This window comes from Panulirus ornatus, chromosome 24 (assembly GCF_036320965.1).
Source record: "Panulirus ornatus isolate Po-2019 chromosome 24, ASM3632096v1, whole genome shotgun sequence".
NCBI classification, from domain to species: domain Eukaryota; kingdom Metazoa; phylum Arthropoda; class Malacostraca; order Decapoda; family Palinuridae; genus Panulirus; species Panulirus ornatus.
In genome coordinates, this window is record NC_092247.1 from 13,449,547 (window position 1) to 13,472,961 (window position 23,415).

Below are 23,415 nucleotides of genomic sequence, written 5' to 3' on the forward strand. Positions count from 1 at the left end.
ACTTATGTATATCTCACTTTTTAAACCAGGTATTCCCAATCACCAGTCCTTTTTCAGCACATAAATCTACAAGCTCTTCACCATTTCCATTTACAACACTGAACACCCCATGTATACCAATTATTCCCTCAACTGCCACATTACTCACCTTTGCGTTCAAATCACCTATCACTATAACCCGGTCTTGTGCCTGAAAATCACTACCACACTCATTCAGCTGCTCCCAAAACACTTGCCTCTCATGATCTTTCTTCTCATGCCCAGGTGCATATGCAGCAATAAAGTGATGCCATTCTGGAGAAACATCTGGCTGTTGAGCTAGATTAACCAAAAAGTAACGACCACCCATGATTCTATATACATATGGGGCAAGTAATAGCACTGCTGAAAGTAGTTTTATGATTTATTACAAAACTCTTGCTTCCACTCACGTATAGAGAATGAGAATTGCACAAAGGCAATTCAATCAACTTGTACTGTTTACAAAATAAAAATATACTGACTTTACAAATTCTTTATTCCATGATTATCTAATCCATGAAAAATGAAGAAGCTAAAAGTTAAAACAAAAAAAAAAAAGAAAATGTTATGAAAAATATTTTCCATGTTCTTCATTCTAAAAACAAAAGCCTCTGCAAGTAAACAGTTCAATCTCAATTTTGTCCTAACATTCTTAAAAATTGAAAGAATACAATATATAAATGTTTACTGAGATAAATAATTCTAACATATTTGGTAGTAATCCACACAACAGAGCTTCATACAACATTCACATAAATTCACTGCCATGTAGGTAGCCGGTGCATAACTGCCTCCTGCATCGAAATGAAAGAAATAGTTGTCTGACATCCAAGCACTGAAGAATACTGACAACTACATGTTCGTGGCATCTGGCTGAGTGTTTTGGATTAGAGTGATATTATCACCCTTCAAGAGAATACGACCTGAAAGAAAGCATTTGTTACATGCTGATCATCTTTGAGACTTCATTAACACATTCCTATCCAATTTTACCCAACTCCCTGCAAAGATGTCAAAATAAAAATCCATTTATAATCTGGGTCCCACTTCAGCTGGCTTTGAAAATTAATGCTGGAAATCATGCACACATGATATATTCCTTTTCTTTCATACATGTTCACTATTTCCTACGTGAGCCAGGTAGCATCCAAAGCAAATGAGTGAGCCTTAGAGGATAAAAGATCCTTATTTGGCTATCTCCTCCATTCCACCTTTTGGAAAGTAATACAGGAGATCTCCAGGCCCCACTCCTGCATCCTCAGTTGCTTTCTACATTGTAACACACGAGATACATGGGTGACATTCTTTCTCCCCTATCCCCAAGGGATATAATCCTATCAAGGAATTAAAAAGTTCAAGTTTTGAAATATCGCTAACAGGAAGAGTACTGGATGGAGAAAAATGGGGGTAGAAAGTGTGGGATGGTGTATGTGAGGGAGGTATGTAAGGTCTGGGATAAGTGGAGAAGCTTCTGCCATAGCCAACCCCCTTGATGGGAGTTCTTAAGAGAGAATGGGCATCAGATAAGCAGAGAGAACTACACTGATAGTAGTCTGATACCATACATGCCATTTTCATGCAATTCTAAAGTCACTCAAACATATCCTCAGCTCAAATCCAATCCAAAAGATCAAACTCAAAGCTTTCAAGGCTTTCTGACTCATCATTCATTATACATACTGTAAATACTAAACGATGTTAAGTACAAAGTACTTAAAAATCAATCTTTCCATACAAAATAACCCCCCTTTACACACATAAATAGTCATCCCCAAACATCCTTACTTCAAAAAAAAGCTAGCTTTTAAAAGTTCACTCTGAGGCTGTTACCTCAAATAACCAATAGCAATACCACAAATTTCACCAGCCTGCTCATTGCAATACATACTACAAGGCCGAATCAACCTAATACAAGGTTTTCAATGATGTGCCTTTGTCAGACCTTGTATTCATTTCTCAACCTTTATTTTCCTAATAGTCTTAAAAGTCCTACTAAACTACATACATTTCTGAAAACCATTTTTTTTCATTTACTCATTTAAAGGAAAACTAAGGCTTCACATTCATGATGGAGTACAAACCAATATATCACCCTAGTTCCTAGTTGCAAGGATCTCATTCTTTTTGATAACTTTTTGCTATATTACATGGTACGATGTATGCTTAATAATTCTGCTTCTTCCTAAATGCAAGGCTTTCAGGTTCATAATATCATCCTGTTTCGATGCTTTTAAGTTTGTAATATCATCCTTTTTCATCTTTTAAAAAATGAAATGTTCTGAGGAACACACATGTTATGAGGTGATTTAAGTAATAAAAGTTCAAGAAACAGTTGTGGTAATAAGAAGAGTGTGGTTGAGAAAGCTGAAGATGGTGTGCTGAAATAGCTGGGACATGTAAAGAGAATGAGTGAGAAGCTGACAAAGATATATGTGTCAATATTAAAGGGAAAAAGGAAAAGTAGACCAAACTGGGCAAGGTAGGATGAATATTTTGAGTGGCTGGGTGAAGGGTGAAAGGAATGCACAAGACAGTGAACTGAACATGGCTCATGAAGTGGCCTGGGGGAATTATGGAAAGGTTTATGGGCCCTGGTAATGATACGTAATCACAACTGGAAGACTTTTTCCTGTATTACTGACATGAACTCTTGTGCTCTTATACATGGAAGAACAAGGGTTCCATGAGCCAGAACGTGCTGATTTCCTTAGGAATCAGGCAGTGGCTTAATGCACTGCACATGACAAATAGAGAATGGGTGAGAGTGAATGCAGCCTTTCTTCTTATGATCCTAGCACTTCTTTCTTTTTCTTTTTTTTTGCCGCTGTCTCCCGCGTTTGCGAGGTAGCGCAAGGAGACAGACGAAAGAAATGGCCCAACCCACCCCCATACACATGTATATACATACGTCCACACACGCAAATATACATACCTACACAGCTTTCCATGGTTTACCCCAGACGCTTCACATGCCCTGATTCAATCCACTGACTGCACGTCAACCACAGTATACCACATCGATCCAATTCACTCTATTCCTTGCCCTCCTTTCACCCTCCTGCATGTTCAGGCCCCGATCACAAAAAATCTTTTTCACTCCATCTTTCCACCTCCAATTTGGTCTCCCTCTTCTCCTCGTTCCCTCCAGCTCCGACACATATATCCTCTTGGTCAATCTTTCCTCACTCATTCTCTCCATGTGCCCAAACCATTTCAAAACACCCTCTTCTGCTCTCTCAACCACGCTCTTTTTATTTCCACACATCTCTCTTACCCTTACAGTACTTACTCGATCAAACCACCTCACACCACACATTGTCCTCAAACATCTCATTTCCAGCACATCCATCCTCCTGCGCAAAACTCTATCCATAGCCCACACCTCGCAACCATACAACATTGTTGGAACCACTATTCCTTCAAACATACCCATTTTTGCTTTCAGAGATAATGTTCTAGACTTCCACACATTCTTCAAGGCTCCCAGGATTTTCGCCCCCTCCCCCACCCTATGATTCACTTCCGCTTCCATGGTTCCATCCGCTGCCAGATCCAGTCCCAGATATCTAAAACACTTTACTTCCTCCAGTTTTTCTCCATTCAAACTTACCTCCCAACTGACTTGACCCTCAACCCCACTGCACCTAATAACCTTGCTCTTATTCACATTTACTCTTAACTTTCTTCTTTCACACACTTTACCAAACTCAGTCACCAGCTTCTGCAGTTTCTCACATGAATCAGCCACCAGCGCTGTATCATCAGCGAACAACAACTGACTCACTTCCCAAGCTCTCTCATCCACAACAGACTTCATACTTGCCCCTCTTTCCAAAACTCTTGCATTCACCTCCCTAACAACCCCATCCATAAACAAATTAAACAACCATGGAGACATCACACACCCCTGCCGCAAACCTACATTCACTGAGAACCAATCACTTTCCTCTCTTCCTACACGTACACATGCCTTACATCCTCGATAAAAACTTTTCACTGCTTCTAACAACTTACCTCCCACACCATATATTCTTAGTACCTTCCACAGAGCATCTGTATCAACTCTATCATATGCCTTCTCCAGATCCATAAATGCTACATACAAATCCATTTGCTTTTTTAAGTATTTCTCACATACATTCTTCAAAGCAAACACCTGATCCACACATCCTCTACCACTTCTGAAACCACACTCCTCTTCCCCAATCTGATGCTCTGTACATGTCTTCACCCTCTCAATCAATACCCTCCCATATAATTTACCAGCAATACTCAACAAACTTATACCTCTGTAATTTGAGCACTCACTCTTGTCCCCTTTGCCTTTGTACAATGGCACTATGCACACATTCTGCCAATCCTCAGGCACCTCACCATGAGTCATACATACATTAAATAACCTTACCAACCAGTCAATAATACAGTCACCCCCTTTTTTAATAAATTCCACTGCAATACCATCCAAACCTGCTGCCTTGCCGGCTTTCATCTTCCGCAAAGCTTTTACTACCTCTTCTCTGTTTACCAAATCATTCTCCCTAACCCTCTCACTTTGCACACCACCTCGATCAAAACACCCTATATCTGCCACTCTATCATCAAACACATTCAACAAACCTTCAAAATACTCACTCCATCTCCTTCTCACATCACCACTACTTGTTATCACCTCCCCATTTGCGCCCTTCACTGAAGTTCCCATTTGCTCCCTTGTCTTACGCACTTTATTTACCTCCTTCCAGAACATCTTTTTATTCTCCCTAAAATTTAATGATACTCTCTCACCCCAACTCTCATTTGCCCTCTTTTTCACCTCTTGTACCTTTCTCTTGACCTCCTGTCTCTTTCTTTTTTACATCTCCCACTCAATTGCATTTTTTCCCTGCAAAAATCATCCAAATGCCTCTCTCTTCTCTTTCACTAATAATCTTACTTCTTCATCCCACCACTCACTACCCTTTCTAATCAACCCACCTCCCACTCTTCTCATGCCACAAGCATCTTTTGCGCAATCCATCACTGATTCCCTAAATACATCCCATTCCTCCCCCACTCCCCTTACTTCCATCGTTCTCACCTTTTTCCACTCTGTACTATCTTGTGAATTTGGGAAATGCAGACAAATAAGAAGAAAAAATATCATTCTGGTACTTTCAATAGAACTCTCAGCATCTTTAAATCTTTTCTGCATTACTTTAAATTTTCTGTTTCTCATGGTAATCCCTCCTAATTATCACTCAAAAATCACCTGTCTCCTTCTAGCCTTTCAATTTTAAAAATCTACATTCAAAAAGGCAGTCATGCCTACAGTCATCCCATGGAAGTTGCTAGACACATTATAACTTACTCTCTAATGCTCCTGAACTAATACAAAGCATTTCACTAGAATCTCTTTTCATGCAGTCCAAAGTGCAATACTCTCTCTGGACACAAGCTAGGTGTAGGAAGTAGATGGCATCCACCCTCACGTACTGATAATGTGCTTACTCATCTCTTCTACCTCAAATTAAAAATCAAAAAATTTCCTTCTTCGAAACATGAAAAGGCATATCCTATCCCCACGGAAAGATAACAACTCTGTTCTAACTATTGTCTTGTTGCTCTGACTTAATGTTTCCAGTGTTTGTATCCCTTTTCAATTCCCAGAGCCTTGTACAAACTCAGAATCTCAGTCTTCTCCCTGATCCAACTATCGTCACTTTGCTCTGACTTATTATCTCCAGTCTAAGAATCCCTCCTCAATTCACACAGTTTCATAAACCCTGAATCTCAGTCTTTTTCAGTAAACATCAGCATGGCTAATGTAAGGTAAGATCCACTGGTAACATTTTTTCCAAGCTTACCAATGTCTGGTAATCATCTTGAAGAGACTATAAGAATGATAAGTTGTAGCTCTACAAAAATGAAAGGTTTCTAACAGGCTATGACACTTAGGTCTCATCTCAAAGCTCCCCTTTTTTGACTTGCCTCCCTCACTCCACCTTACTCTTGCCTCCCTAACTCCACATTACTCTCATTTTCTAATCTTTATAATTGTTGATGGATCAATCTTTCCCACTTTATCAAAAGTAGTCCTGTCTAGTCTCTTAGTAAGCACTCTTGCTACTTTTTAACGAGAATACTTTATCTTCACCAGATGACCAAATGCACTCGTATACTGACAACTCTACACTGTATTCTTCCAATTCTTTCAAATCCACCCGAACCTCTCTTGCTTTATCAGAGCTTCATCCCTAAACCTGGACTGGACATCCAATAGAGAAGATAAAAAATGGGTACATCTAGTATCTCTTTAACCCAATTTGTGCTCATCTCTCTATCTCCCTAATTTCTGTTCAGCTTTCTATCTCCCTAATTTCTGTTCATCTCTCTATCTCCCTAATTTCTGTTCATCTCTTTAACTCCTTATCTGAAAGCTCTTAAATTTTTTCCAAAAATCACTACTTTTCCATCTCTTCTGATGGATCTGTAATTTCACTACTCAACACAATAAACATCCTTTTTACCACTGTAACATCCAAAATATTTTGAAAACTTTGCATCACATAAGTAGTTAAGTCTACCTAAAAGAAACTGGGAGTCCTGTTTAGATGCGGTAACTTCTTTGAACCTACTTCTCAAGAGCAGCTATGACCATACAGATAGATCAGAACACAGCATGATATTAGTACAATAAATGTTCAATTTTTATCAGTCAAATAAAGCTACATCATTACCTCCACTTCCATGTAAATATGAGGTTAGGAACCATATGAAGATTTTTTTTTTTTTTTTGCTTTGTCGCTGTCTCCCGCATTTGCAAGGCAGCGCAAGGAAACAGACTAAAGAAATGGCCCAACCCACCCCATACACATGTATATACATACGTCCACACACGCAAATATACATACCTACACAGCTTTCCATGGTTTACCCCAGACGCTTCACATGCCCTGATTCAATCCACTGACAGCACGTCAACCCGGTATACCACATCGATCCAATTCACTCTATTCCTTGCCCTCCTGCATGTTCAGGCCGCGATCACACAAAATCTTTATCACTCCATCTTTCCACCTCCAATTTGGTCTCCCACTTCTCCTCGTTCCCTCCACCTCCGACACATATATCCTCTTGGTCAATCTTTCCTCACTCATTCTCTCCATGTGCCCAAACCATTTCAAAACACCCTCTTCTGCTCTCTCAACCACGCTCTTTTTATTTCCACACATCTCTCTTACCCTTACGTTACTTACTCGATCAAACCACCTCACACCACACATTGTCCTCAAACATCTCATTTCCAGCACATCCATCCTCCTGCGCACAACTCTATCCATAGCCCACGCCTCGCAACCATACAACATTGTTGGAACCACTATTCCTTCAAACATACCCATTTTTGCTTTCCGAGATAATGTTCTCGAAAATAATAATAATAATATTAATAATACTTAAAATGAGAAAATTGTACAAGATAATAATCAAAGCATTATTCCAGCCATAAAAATATACAATATACATATACAGAGAACAATAAGACATGAAAGAGGAGAGAGGCATTTGGACGATTTTTGCAAGGAAAAAATGCAATTGAGTGGGAGATGTATAAAAGAAAGAGACAGGAGGTCAAGAGGTGAAAAAGAGGGCAAATGAGAGTTGGGGTGAAAGAGTATCATTAAATTTTAGGGAGAATAAAAAGATGTTCTGGAAGGAGGTAAATAAAGTGCGTAAGACAAGGGAGCAAATGGGAACTTCAGTGAAGAGCGCTAATGGGGAGGTGATAACAAGTAGTGGAGATGTGAGAAGGAGATGGAATGAGTATTTTGAAGGTTTGTTGAATGTGTTTGATGATAGAGTGGCAGATATAGGGTGTTTTGATCGGGGTGGTGTGCAAAGTGAGAGGGTAAGGGAATATGATTTGGTAAACAGAGAAGAGGTAGTAAAAGCTTTGCAGAAGATGAAAGCCGGCAAGGCAGCAGGCTTGGATGGTATTGCAGTGGAATCTATTAAAAAAGGGGGGTGACTGTATTGTTGACTGGTTGGTAAGGTTATTTAATGTATGTATGACTCATGGTGAGGTGCCTGAGGATTGGCGGAATGTGTTCATAGTGCCATTGTACAAAGGCAAAGGGGATGAGTGAGTGCTCAAATTACAGAGGTATAAGTTTGTTGAGTATTCCTGGTAAATTATATGGGAGGGTATTGATTGAGAGGGTGAAGGCATGTACAGAGCATCAGATTGGGGAAGAGCAGTGTGGTTTCAGAAGTGTGTAGCATTTATGGATCTGGAGAAGGCATATGATAGAGTTGATAGAGATGCTCTGTGGCAGGTATTAAGAATATATGGTGTGGGAGGCAAGTTGTTAGAAGCAGTGAAACATTTTTATCGAGGATGTAAGGCATGTGTACGTGTAGGAAGAGAGGAAAGTGATTGGTTCTCAGTGAGTGTAGGTTTGCGGCAGGGGTGTGTGATGTCTCCATGGTTGTTTAATTTGTTTATGGATGGGGTTCTTAGGGAGGTGAATGCAAGAGTTTTGGAAAGAGGGGCAAGTATGAAGTCTGTTGTGGTTGAGAGAGCATGGGAAGTGAGTCAGTTGTTGTTCGCTGATGATACAGCGCTGGTGGCTGATTCATGTGAGAAACTGCAGAAGCTGGTGACTGAGTTTGGTAAAGTGTGTGAAAGAAGAAAGTTAAGAGTAAATGTGAATAAGAGCAAGGTTATTAGGTACAGTAGGGTTGAGGGTCAAGTCAAATGGGAGGTAAGTTTGAATGGAGAAAAACTGGAGGAAGTAAAGTGTTTTAGATATCTGGGACTGGATCTGGCAGCGGATGGAACCATGGAAGCGGAAGTGAATCATAGGGTGGGGGAGGGGGCGAAAATCCTGGGAGCCTTGAAGAATGTGTGGAAGTCGAGAACATTATCTCGGAAAGCAAAAATGGGTATGTTTGAAGGAATAGTGGTTCCAACAATGTTGTATGGTTGCTAGGCGTGGGCTATGGATAGAGTTTTGCGCAGGAGGGTGGATGTGCTGGAAATGAGATGTTTGAGGACAATGTGTGGTGTGAGGTGGTTTGATCGAGTAAGTAATGTAAGGGTAAGAGAGATGTGTGGAAATAAAAAGAGCGTGGTTGAGAGAGCAGAAGAGGGTGTTTTGAAATGGTTTGGGCACATGGAGAGAATGAGTGAGGAAAGATTGACCAGGAGGATATATGTGTCGGAGGTGGAGGGAACGAGGAGAAGTGGGAGACCAAATTGGAGGTGGAAAGATGGAGTGAAAAAGATTTTGAGTGATCGGGGCCTGAACATGCAGGAGGGTGAAAGGCGGGCAAGGAATAGAGTGAATTGGATCGATGTGGTATACCGGGGTTGAAGTGCTGTCAGTGGATTGAATCAGGGCATGTGAAGCGTCTGGGGTAAACCATGGAAAGTTGTGTGGGGCCTGGATGTGGAAAGGGAGCTGTGGTTTCGGGCATTATTGCATGACAGCTAGAGACTGAGTGTGAACGAGTGGGGCCTTTGTTGTCTTTTCCTAGCGCTACCTCGCACACATGAGGGGGGAGGGGGATGGTATTCCATGTGTGGCGAGGTGGCGATGGGAATGAATAAAGGCAGTGTGAATTGTGTGCATGGGTATATATGTATGTGTCTGTTTGTGTATATATATGTGTACACTGAGATGTATAGGTATGTATATTCGCGTGTGTGGACGTGTATGTATATACATGTGTATGGGGGTGGGTTGGGCCATTTCATTCGTCTGTTTCCTTGCGCTACCTCGCAAACACGGGAGACAGCGACAAAGCAAAATAATAATAATATAGTATTTGACTGTGTTTGGGATAGGCAAGGTAAAATTTTTCTACTTCTGAATACATAGATCATCATTAGTTTAAGCATTATGAAAGAACCGATAGAAGAGAACTATGCAGAAAACATAAGTAAAACATGCAATTTATCATCATTCGCCAAAAAAATGGTGATATACTGAACTTACGAAGGGTGACTCCTTCCTTTCGTTTGTCTAAATTGTAAACATTCTATAGTACCAACTATATTTCATTTTTCTTTATCATCATAATTGATCATCATTTCTCGAAATAGCAAGGTAGCACCAGGAAACAGATGAAGAAAGACCCATTTACTCACATATATGCATCGCAAGAGGTCACAGTGGTGAGCATTATCTATACAAATAACCGTGAGGAAAATGAAACACGACAAGTTCCCAAGTGCACTTTCGTGTAATGATATCAGGGGAGATACAAGAATAAGACAGAAGACGTAGAGCAGTCAGTTGCTATACAAGGAAAGACAGCCAAGATGCAATTGGTAAACAAGTGTTACCAGATAGTGGTGTTCGGGTTGGTCTTTGGGTATGGCAAAATGCCTATCATAAAATTTTCATTATGTGGACAGAAAAGGGAAGTATACAAATTTTGCCTTTGACAAATTAATGTTACAATACTTAATGTTACTACTTCAGGGTATTGCTCCTATGATTTTGCCAAAAGGCAAGGCTAGCACATAGTGCTCACCACAAGAAAATCTAGACTTACACAGAATGAGGTATGTGAGTTAAGTGTTGTCAAGAGTTGTATATGAAAAGAGACTGTGTGTTTGTAGACATTAAACATCTTAAGTACTTAAACAGCAAAAAACCTACAATACTGGGCATACAGAAACAAATACACAGCCACTACATCTGCCCCATTCCCTGAAACCACTCATTATCCAACACAGACCTGCAGATGTTGGTAGTTTGCACTGTGACAAAACCTCAAAATCTGCCAAAATCAGTTGATATGTACCAGAATATTGATTATGCAATTCAAACTGCCTAAGTTTTGTTCAAACAATAAAAGATTCACAACCAAAAAAAAATCCATTTTGCAGAGATGTTCTCACCAGGTCAGTCACCCAGACACCAATACACACCTTAAACAGTATACTAACATAATTGTAAATCTATATCTCTCTTATGAAATAAAAGAGCATTATAGAATAAAAACAAACAACCAAGATACTGGTAATATATACCTAAACATAATCAGGGAGAAATAAATGACCGGCCTTACATTTATTTGTTGTTGAGGAATGAAAACAAGATGGTTGACAATTTAGGAATGATCTAAATCTATGTCTTTTTCCATAACTGTACAACAAATAATAATCAGTTCAAGAAACTTGAACCATACATATATGGAAAAAAACCTAACGTAAACAAAAACAGACTGATGTCCTATATGCAACTTGGTAATACTGTACATAAGGGCGGTACAAGACCATAAATGACAGAAGAGTGCATGAATGTGATAAAATGCACACAGTATTTATTCTTATGGTGATGAAAGTGACTAGAACTGATAAACTTTCTTGCACTTGATTGCTACTTCCCACATATATATCTTTATGTGAGCAGAAATTGTCTTTCATCATCTGTTTCCTGATGTTACCTTGCCAATGTGAGAAACAGTGATTAAGTGCAGAAAAAGTGCAGGCAACTAAAGGGGATGGGAGCAGGGGATAGAAACCCTCCCCTCCTTGTATTTTAACTTTCTGAAAGGGGAAACGGGAGTCATGTGAGGAGTCCTCATCCTCCTCGAAGGCTCAGACTGAGGTGTCTAAATGTGTATGGATGTGACCAAGATGAGAAAAAAGGAGAGATAGGTAGTATGTTTGAGGAAAGGAGCCTGGATGTTTTGGCTCTGAGTGAAACGAAGTTCATGGGTAAAGGGGAAGAGTGATTTGGGCATGTCTTGGGAGTAAAGTCAGGGGTTGGTGAGAAGACAAGAGCAAAGGAAGGAGTAGCACTTCTCCTGAAGCAGGAATTGTGGGAGTATGTGATAGTGTAAGAAAGTAAACACTAGACTGATATAAGTAAAACTAAAAGTGGATGGAGGAAGATGGGTGATTATTGGTGCCTATGCACCTGGTCATGAGAAGAAAGATCATGAGAGGCAACACTTTCATTAACTACATGATTAATGGTACTGCTGTGGCACTTAAATTACCAGACTAAATATCACACAGTTATTACTGACTTTTAAAGTCTGTGTATCAATGTCTTAGGATCAAAAATGTGTTTTGAGGAAACAGCTACCTCTCCTACTCAGAAACATTACTAATATGTTATCATTAAATGTTCTCACAGTTACTGTACTGATTTAGCTCTTCATCAGATGTAGTATAATACCAAACATAAAAGAAAACTATAAATGTATGAAATTAAAGAAAAGTATTTACCAGGAATGCAATTAGGATTTTTGTTTGCAAACACAACCTTACTTATTCAGGTATCACAGACTAATATATCCAAAACTCAGATACAGTCTTGGGGATGGTTTAAGATGCTTAGTTCATGATTCAACAAAACTTTTCTCTCTTTAAGCATACTCACCGAACAAAGCAAAATATATTTAGAATACATTTTACAATTATTTACATAAGATAATTACTTCCATCCCAGGGTACTGGAAAGAAAAAATACACTCTGAACTGAATAAAGCATCGATGAAGGTATCAACCATCAATTCTTCACTTAATATCAACATTATCATTTCAATTGTTATGACAGTAATAATAAGGATGGGGTGAGATCATGAAACTCTATAAACATCTGTAAAAGTAATGAAGATATGTGGAACAAGTTTAACTTTATCAATATAAAAAGCAACAGCACTAAAACATTATAAAAACAAGGATGTGATGATACCACCTAGGGAGACGCCAACATCATGCTGTTTTTAGCAATTACCAGTAAGCTAAAACCACAATTTCATATTTCTCCTTGGTTAAATCTTATAGTTGTTGTAATTTTATTCTTTAATTTCATATGGGAGAAATAGCTTGGTGACATCACCATTTTCCTATTTGTGTATCAGAGTTGAGGAGACCAATCTGGTGAGAGCAATACTGCGAAATAATTATTGTTTCTGTGGCTAAATTTTTTTTTCATATATTTATTATTTATTATTCATTTTGCTTTGTCGCTGTCTCCCACGTTAGCGAGGTAGCGCAAGGAAACAGATGAAAGAATGGCCCAACCCACCCAAATACACACATATATATTTTTTTTTTTATACTTTGTCGCTGTCTCCCGCGTTTGCGAGGTAGCGCAAGGAAACAGACGAAAGAAATGGCCCAACCCCCCCCCCATACACATGTACATACACACGTCCACACACGCAAATATACATACCTACACAGCTTTCCATGGTTTACCCCAGACGCTTCACATGCCTTGATTCAATCCACTGACAGCACGTCAACCCCTGTATACCACATCGCTCCAATTCACTCTATTCCTTGCCCTCCTTTCACCCTCCTGCATGTTCAGGCCCCGATCACACAAAATCTTTTTCACTCCATCTTTCCACCTCCAATTTGGTCTCCCTCTTCTCCTCGTTCCCTCCACCTCCGACACATATATCCTCTTGGTCAATCTTTCCTCACTCATTCTCTCCATGTGCCCAAACCATTTCAAAACACCCTCTTCTGCTCTCTCAACCACGCTCTTTTTATTTCCACACATCTCTCTTACCCTTACGTTACTTACTCGATCAAACCACCTCACACCACACATTTTCCTCAAACATCTCATTTCCAGCACATCCATCCTCCTGCGCACATCTCTATCCATAGCCCACGCCTCGCAACCATACAACATTGTTGGAACCACTATTCCTTCAAACATACCCATTTTTGCTTTCCGAGATAATGTTCTCGACTTCCACACATTTTTCAAAGCAAGGGAAGGAGTAGCAATACTCCTGAAACAGGAGTTGTGGGAGTATGTGATAGAATGTAAGAAAGTAAATTCTCGATTAATATGGGTAAAATTGAAAGTTGATGGAGAGAGGTGGGTGATTATTGGTGCATATGCACCTGGGCATGAGAAGAAAGATCATGAGAGGCAAGTGTTTTGGGAGCAGCTGAATGAGTGTGTTAGCGGTTTTGATGCACGAGACCGGGTTATAGTGATGGGTGATTTGAATGCAAAGGTGAGTAATGTGGCAGTTGAGGGAATAATTGGTATGCATGGGGTGTTCAGTGTTGTAAATGGAAATGGTGAAGAGCTTGTAGATTTATGTGCTGAAAAAGGACTGATGATTGGGAATACCTGGTTTAAAAAGCGAGATATACATAAGTATACTTATGTAAGTAGGAGAGATGGCCAGAGAGCGTTATTGGATTACACACACATATATATATATATATATACATACACATCCACACACGCAAATATACATACCTATACATCTCGACGAATACATATATATATGCACACAGACATATACATATATATACACATGTACATAATTCATAGTCTGCCTTTATTCATTCCCATCGCCACCTCGCCACACATGAAATAACAACCCCCTCCCCCCACATGTGCACGAGGTAGCGCTAAGAAAAGAAAACAAAGGCCACATTCTTTCACACTTAGTCTCTAGCTGTCATGTAATAATACACCGAAACCACAGATCCCTTACCACATCCAGGCCCCACACAGCTTTCCATTGTTTATCCCAGACGCTTCACATGCCCTCGTTCAATCCATTGACAGCACGTCAACCCCGGTATATCACATTGTTGCAATTCACTCTATTCCTTACACGCCTTTCACCCTCCTGCATGTTCAGGGCCCGATCACTCAAAATCTCTTTCACTCCATCTTTCCACCTCCAATTTGGTCTCCCATTTCTCCTCATTCCTGCACCTCTGACACACATATTCTCTTGGTCAATCTTTCCTCACTCATTCTCTCCATGTGACCAAACCATTTCAAAACACCCTCTCCTGCTCTCTCAACCAAACTTTATATTACCACACATCTCTCTTACCCTATTATTACTTACTCGATCAAACCACCTCACACAACATATTGTCCTCAAACATCTCATTTCCAGCACATCCACCCTCCTCCGCACAACTCTATCCATAGCCCACGCCTCGCAGCCATATAACATTGTTGGAACCACTATTCCTTCAAACATACCCATCTTTCCTTTCCGAGATAATGTTCTCGACTTCCACACATTCTTCAACGCTCCCAGAACTTTTGCCCCCTCCCCCACCCTATGATACACTTTCGCTTCCATGGTTCCATCCGCTGCCAAATCCATTCCCAGATATCTAAAACACTTTACTTCCTCCAGTTTTTCTCCTTTCAAACTTACCTCCCAGCTGACTTGTCCCTCAACCTTACTGTACCTTATTACCTTGCTCTTATTTACAATTGCTCTCGGCTTTCTTCTTTCACACACTTTACCAAACTCAGTCACCAGCTTTTGCAGTTTCTCAACCCGCATCAGCCACCAGCACTGTATCATCAGCGAACAACAACTGACTCACTTCCCAAGCTCTCTCATCCACAACAGACTGCATACTTACCTCTCTTTCCAAAACTCTTGCATCCACCTCCCTAACAACCCCATCCATAAACAAATTAAACAACCATGGAGACATCATGCAAACCTGCCGCAAACCTACATTCACTGAGAACCAATCACTTTCCTCTCTTCCTACACGTACACATGCCTTACATCCTCGATAAAAACTTTTCACTGCTTCTAACAACTTGCCTCCCACACCATATATTCTTAATACCTTCCCCAGAGCATCTCTATCAACTCTATCACATGCCTTCTCTAAATCCATAAATGCTACATACAAATCCATTTGCTTTTCTGAGTATTTCTCACATACATTCTTCAAAGCAAACACCTGATCGACACATCCTCTACCACTTTTGAAACCACACTGCTCTTCCCCAATCTGATGCTCTGTACATGCCTTCACCCTCTAATCAATACCCCCCCATATAATTTCCCAGGAATACTCAACAAACCTAAACCTCTGTAATTTGAGCACTCACTCTTATCCCCTCTGCCTTTGTACAATGGCACTATGCAACCATTCCACCAATCCTCAGGCACCTCCCCATTAGCCCCCTTCACTGAAGTTCCCATTTGTTCCCTTGTCTTATGCAATTTATTTACCTCCTTCCAAAACATCTTTTTATCCTCCCTAAAGTTAATGATACTCTCTCACCCCAACTCTCATTTGCCCTCTTTTTCACCTCTTGCACCTTTCTCTTGACCTCCTGCCTCTTTCTTTTATACATCTCCCACTCATTTGCATTATTTCCCTGCAAAAATCGTCCAAATGCCTCTCTCTTCTCTTTCACTAATAATCTTACTTCTTCATCCCACCACTCACTACCCTTTCTAATCTGCCCACCTCCCATGCTTCTCATGCCACAACATCTTTTGCGCAAGCCATCCGTGCTTCCCTAAATACATCCCATTCCTCCCTCACTCCCCTTACCTCCTTTGTTCTCACCTTTTTCCATACTGTACTCAGTCTCTCCTGGTACTTCCTCACACAAGTCTCCTTCCCAAGTTCACTTACTCTCACAACTCTTTTCACCCCAACATTCTCTCTTCTTTTCTGAAAACCTCTACAAATCTTCACCTTCGCCTCCACAAGATAATGATCAGACATCCCTCCAGTTGCACCTCTCAGCACATTAACATCCAAAAGTCTCTCTTTCGCGTGCCTATCAATTAACATGTAATCTAATAACGCTCTCTGGCCATCTCTCCTACTTACATATGTATACTTGTGTATATCTCTCTTTTTAAACCAGGTATTCCCAATCACCAGTCCTTTTTCAGCACATAATTCTACAAGTTCTTCACCATTTCCATTTACAACACTGAACACCCCATGTACACCAATTATTCCCTCAACTGCCACATTATTCACCTTTGCATTCAAATCACCCATAACTATAACCAGGTCTCGTGCATCAAAACTACTAACACACTCGCTCAGCTGCTCCTGAAACACTTGCCTCTCATGATCTTTCTTCTCATGCCCAGGAGCATATGCACCAATAATCACCCATCTCTCTCCACCCACTTTCAGTTTTACCCATATCAATCTAGAGTTTACTTTCTTACAATCTATCATATACTCCCACCACTCCTGTTTCAGGAGTAGTGCTACTCCTTCACTTGCTGTTGTCCTCTCACTAACCCCTGACTTTACTGACTTTACTCCCAAGACATTCCCAAACAACTCTTCCCCTTTACCCTTGAGCTTCATTTCAATCAGAGCCAAAACATCCAGGTTCCTTTCCTCAAACATACTACCTATCTCTCCTTTTTTTTTCATCTTGGTTACATCCACACACATTTAGACACTGCAATCTGAGCCTTCGAGTAGGACGAGCACTCCACGTATGACTCCTTCTTCTGTTTCCCGTTTTAGAAAGTTAAAATACAAGGAGGGGAGGGTTTCCAGCCCCCTGCTCCCGTCCCCTTTAGTCGCCTTGTACGACACGTGAGGAATACATGAGAAGTATTCTTTTTCCCCTATCCCCAGGGATAGGGGAGAAACATTCTTTCAACACCTTATGTAAACATAATTCAGGAAAGCAGGATGGAATAAGAAGTTCCTCTGGTTCTCGTATATTTCAGCTTACCCCACTACAGTGAGTAACTCCTGAATTAAGCACCTGATCCAAGCCCAAGTCTATCCAGTACTCTTAACATATTCTTTCAAGTTGAAGGTCTTCCTTACCTTTTTGGTAGGCCACTCAAGCAAACTGGTGACTTTTTTTTCACTTACCAATAGTTTTACGAGTACCTTTCTTCATATGCACTTCTTCTGCCTGGTCAAGCATAACATTCATGTATTCATCGAAACCAATAATATGACCTTCAATACGTAAGTTTTGATTTTCATATAGCCAAACTTGCACACGAGCTCGGGACTGCAAATATCTGAAAATAAGGTTCTGAATACTTGGTTAAGGGAAATGTCCATGGATAAGTTGAAATCAATTGTACTCTGTCAAAAAGTGCTATATTACTCTCCCTAAAATGTTCCTCAAAGTGTTGCACGCTGTGGGACAAATATTCTAATGCATCAAGTAAAATAGCTGTATCAAGATAAGGAACAGTAAGCACAGAAGCTGTGAGAGAAGTGAGAGCTGAAAGCTGTGGGACAAAAAAATCTAAAACATTACGTAAAATACCTAACTTAAAAAACAAAGAAGAATGAAAGGCTTCCTCAGAAAATAACAGATTCACTGTAAAGTCATAATTAAGTTAAAGATTTTCCTACTTACCAAAAACTTGTCAAAATGCAGTACTGCATTTCTATTAACTCCACTCCCATTAATATAAGGTGAATCATGTACAGCCATTCATTCCTGCACACACTCGAACTCATGTGGTGAACAAAACATTATATTCATCTAAAAAAATGAATGCACATTGTTGATATGAGAGCAGTGGACAAAATACACCCACTAAAGTGATTCTTTTTCACTATCAAAGGAATACAACTTTGAGGATAAAGACATTTTTCAAAATTTCCTGGTAATCATGTGAATTTTTTGAGTAATGTTTGAAAAGGCAACTCTATTTGTAAGTTGAGTATGGTTTCTCTCTTCTGTTGTAATACCTGATGTGGTACCAGCAAAAGGTAGTTCACAAAAATATATACTGAAAAAAACTGTAATGTCTTAATTCATTAACGCCAGAATGTTCAGACAGTATCTGAATAATATTCTCATATATCAGATGAGTTGGAAAGAGGGTATACAAAAGGCTCATCAAGAAAATACCTTGTTTAAATAATTTCATATTCATCATCAAACTTGCATCTTACCCCTCACCTCCTTTGGGTTCCATTAACTGAGAAACAAAGTTATGCTATAAACTGACAATTCAGTGTCTTAACTAGAAATGGAGAAAAGATTGCCTGAGCCCTTTGAAAAATATAAATCTTAGATGCCTCTTACACCTCTTTTCCACAGTAGTGGGTGGAACAACCAAAGCAATGAATGAACATATTGAGGGCGAACATAATTTCAAGCCCTGCACTCTGACATACTAGCACATTGGTCCACTGTAATGTCTGCAGCGTGACACTAGACTACTGAAAATTTTCAAGGCAATGTTTTAAATTCTCAACTGATATGTGATTCCATATCTTATATACACAGCACTAGTAACCTTACACGGAAAAAAAAAAAAAAACAGACTCAATGGGTGATTATGTCATCAAAGCAGGAGGCTAGATATATACAACTATCAGAGTCAATTTCACAAATTCAGAAACCTCTCCAGTGAAAGTGTCTGTTCAAATGAAAAATAGAAATTGTTTCATTTATTAAAAAAATAGTGTTACGTGAATGCAAATAACACATATATATATAAATAAGCATTTAAAGCTTTTAGTGGTATAATACTACGGTGGTAAATGTCCAATAACATTATTAGACAACAGTCACTTTCCACCTAATCAGTAGTCTTCAACCCCCCGTACCAACTAAACAACATAACTAATCTAAAATTCTTCTGTGGATAAGATGGCACAACAGCCCTAGACTCAAGTGAGCTAGCTGACCGGCATCTGTTGATGAATGCTGTTTTGCTGACTACTCATCACTAGTGAATCAAATGCTATTTGCTCTCTAGTGAGCAATGGTGGTTAAAATAATAATTTGCCAGCTAGTCAGAAGCCACGAGTCAAACATTATTTCACCATTTTGTACTATCAGCATTCTTACTCAAACTGAATTGGATACAACATCATTTGCTAAAGAGTGAGCAGCATTTGTTTACAGAATTGGGAGTCCTCAACTTACAAACAAGCTCCAAAAAATACTACCTAAAACCTAGTCTGGCATACATATGATCACTAATACAGAAAAATGGTGGAAGTACTTAAATGAGCATCTATTTTTATCAAATGTTGCTTAATATGATGTTAAAGTTACTATTCATTTCAAAATACAATATGTACTTCATTATCACAAGCAGGTATAAGAACGTATGTACTTAATCTAAGTAAACCATGTCTTTTTATTTTCTGAATTACAAAGTTCAGTTTGCAGACAAGGTCCAAGAAAGTAACCCATTCATAAGCTGGGGACTTCCAGTATCAGCATTCCAGTCCCTGATGCAACATCAAGATACATAATCTACCTGACCCTATTTAGTAAAGGGTTTCCTAACCAGGTTACAAGTTATGGTAGGAGGCTTGATGACAAAAAGATTGGGTATAGAATGCCAGACATAATTTAAAATGCTGTTACTTTCTTTTTGTGTTTTTATGTATAAAATGACAATTGAAGTTGAGTAATTCATCTATTAAGCTAACAGTCATCACTCTCTCACCTATACTAATGTAAAGGTAGGCCTAGATATTTCTAGATGCACAGTATATGCCACAATAAATTATAATGAAACTATGTACACATTTTCAGAAACAATGAAGATGTATAAAATGGGTGTATATGAGACAACAGTAACAGGGGTTGAAGTGCCAGTAAATATTACAGGCCAAATTATCTAGCAGCACCAATTGCCCTAAAGCTTGAAATATGATGGTCATTACACTGTTTCATTTTACATCATCAACTTCATAACAGTAAAGTTTACAAGTATTATATAATATATTCATTTTTAGGTAGTTATCTAGAATGACTGAAGTGTGGTCTTCTTATTTTTTTGTCATATATCCTATCTTTCAGCTTTAAATGTCATCAGTGGTAACGTTACAAAGGTAAGGGAAAATCCAGGATTGGATATGTGCCCAAAAATATAAATTCAATAAAGGAAACCTGCCAGTTTAAATGTTCAATATGTTGGGTCAAATAAAGGATAATTTCCACATCATTGTGGAGTAACTCCAATGGGTGACTTTATGAACTCACCCAATGTTTTTGCAAGACTCGGATGTACAATGCCTTTCTAGGGATATGTATCTAAATACCATGTACCTAAATATCATGGGTAAATTTTCAGTTGTTGGATGCATATTTTCTAGGATTATGTGTTCTCAATAAGAAACATTAATGACACAATAAAGGTGATTTAAAAGTGCAACTTAGTTCCTTTACTTTTCCAATGCTATATGATTCATAACTGGGTAGTGTGGGAGAAAAAAAATGATGGATTTCATAATAAATAATCTAAAATACTAGAAAATATAATCACAATAAGATAACCTACCTAATTTAAAGCTACAGATGTCTCATGGGTTCTAATACTGGTAAATTCAAATTGTAAATCCAAACATTATCAAACAACGTACTCCACTTAACAGTACTTTGGATCATTTGGTTCGAAAGGTAAACAGAGTCCAGAAGTCTACAGAGATGCTGGAATCTCAACCTATGTGGAACACACAAACTCTAACTGAATCCTAACATCTTTCTGGAGTCTCATTCTATGTGGAACATATTAACTTTAATTCAATCCTAACATGTTTATGGTGTTTTGAATTCATTCAACATATTGGCAACACTTGCAATTCAATCAGATCAAAACCTCACAATGTATGGTAGACTTCTGCAGAATGCATCAATACAAAAAAAAACCTAAACACAAGTTTTCTTGTTTTATTGCTTCACTTGGTTTGTATATCAACTAAGATGCTGAATAAATCTCTATATAGCTAAATTGGCAACAGCATCAAGTGAACATTCAATTACACCCCATCGCAGGACAGTTGTTTCTAATGTCCTAAGCTAAGTATGGGAACATTTGAAAATGACGTCTGAATGCCAAAGTTGTAACTTCCTGTTTATTTCCTATTTGTAACGCTCTAAAGTAAGTTGTTACTAATGCATTCATTAAACTCAACTGGGAAAGTATTTCTACCCAACAATTCTCTTCCAATTCAAAAACCCTAACCACTTTATGAAAATGTAAAATTGATGAAGATGGAGGTGCTACACCTAAAATCCTACCTACAATAACTTTTGCCAATGTAAGGAACCAACTGGCATCACTTTCAATTCAATCTATCAACTAGAAAGTGACTATACCGAAAATCTACTCCCATAAGCAAGTTTTGATTTTCTTTATTCCTTTCTTAGTACACAACAAACTGAATAATGATGCTCTTCAAAATCTAAGCAAACCTCATGAACGTTTTGTTTTAGACTGTCACAAGACGGTCATTTACAAACATGCAAAATACATTGGAACACCAAATGTATCCTTCCAATTCTATTTTACAAACTTAAAAGAAAGGGGTACCAATTGGTTCCTTCAATCTAAAAAGATTGTAGGGTGCTTAAACTCCGCAATTTCCCATTACTTCAAAGCCCTATCCAACAAGAACTTAAAATTGGTGGTAACAAAAACCCCTGGTAAAATCCTACACTCTGAATTCACTCTGCAGAATGCAAGAAATCCATTGGTATCCTAACCTAACCTACAGATTGGCAAGTGCGTATCCTCTTTCCAATAATTACTTTCTTCCATGGAACGACCAGGCCAATTTACCCACATTTTCCTAATTATGTATAGCCTCATCACTCCCACCATTATTTTCAGTATCATTGTATAAAACACAACACCATATTACAATCATAACCTTTTTACCTATAAACCACTTAAGTTACAATGACGAATTAGAATAACCCACTACACCATGAGTAACAATAAAATTCTTTACAACCACAGGGTAATGACTAAACTACATCAATAATATATAAAAGCAGTGAAGAAGATAAAGGATAATGTTACTGCCCATTCAAGCCTTCCACCTAAACTCCACTCTGCCGGCATGCCACAAACATCAGCAAGCATGGGGTCTTGGGCTGTGTAGGAACATGAGTCAAAAAGAACATTCTACAGCTTAATAACCATACATTCGCATCACATTCCCACCTGAAGAATACACAGACTAAATACATATCATGTCACTGGTCTTCCATAAAATTCCAGAGAATACAAAAACAATAATGCAAGATACGAGAACATTTCTACAGTGTCATTCTGTCACACTGAAATGTTCCCAAAATACCATCAAACACATAGTAACCTTGAGACAACACAATGTATGTACTTCACCTTACACATAAAACGTAATGATGTATTTTCCAGCGACCCCACAACTATATTTGTGGCTAGCCACCCAGACTTGGCGCCATAATTCTAACTTTAGAAACTTCCCTTCGGCTTCCATTAATAAAAGGATACAATGGGCAGCACCATAACCTTCTGCACTTTGGACTTCTGAGCGTAGGACATTTTTGTGGTTATGTATGGAGGTAACACCTCTCAAATTATACAAAAACAACAATCGGCGGCGAAAGACGCCAAGCTGACAAACGTTGTAAATAGCGGAGGATCACCTGCACGTGTGATTGGTCGCCACCCCGGCATCCCTAGGTGACGAGCGGGATGCGCCTCCAGACGATGTATATATTCATTTTTCTTAGTTTTGCAGACGAAATTCGGCATTAAGACAAAAACTGCAAATTTTTCCAAATAATAGCATCCTGGCTGTTGGAGGTGTGTATGTTCTATGAAGGTGCGCGTTCATGCGCTTTATTCGTATATATATATATATATATATATATATATATATATATA

The 23,415-nt window shown here is 39.0% G+C and overlaps 1 protein-coding gene across 1 annotated transcript; it reads right to left on the reverse strand.

The window, feature by feature from the left end:
- Positions 1–385: 385 nt before the first annotated feature.
- Positions 386–23,204, reverse strand: SmE (Small ribonucleoprotein particle protein SmE). The gene is made up of 3 exons (XM_071677203.1): positions 23,020–23,204; positions 17,642–17,810; positions 386–944 (listed from the first exon to the last, which is right to left on the reverse strand). Exons 1-3 carry the CDS (start codon positions 23,068–23,070, stop codon positions 874–876), a joined length of 291 nt encoding a protein of 96 aa, XP_071533304.1. The 5' UTR covers positions 23,071–23,204; the 3' UTR covers positions 386–873.
- Positions 23,205–23,415: the final 211 nt, after the last annotated feature.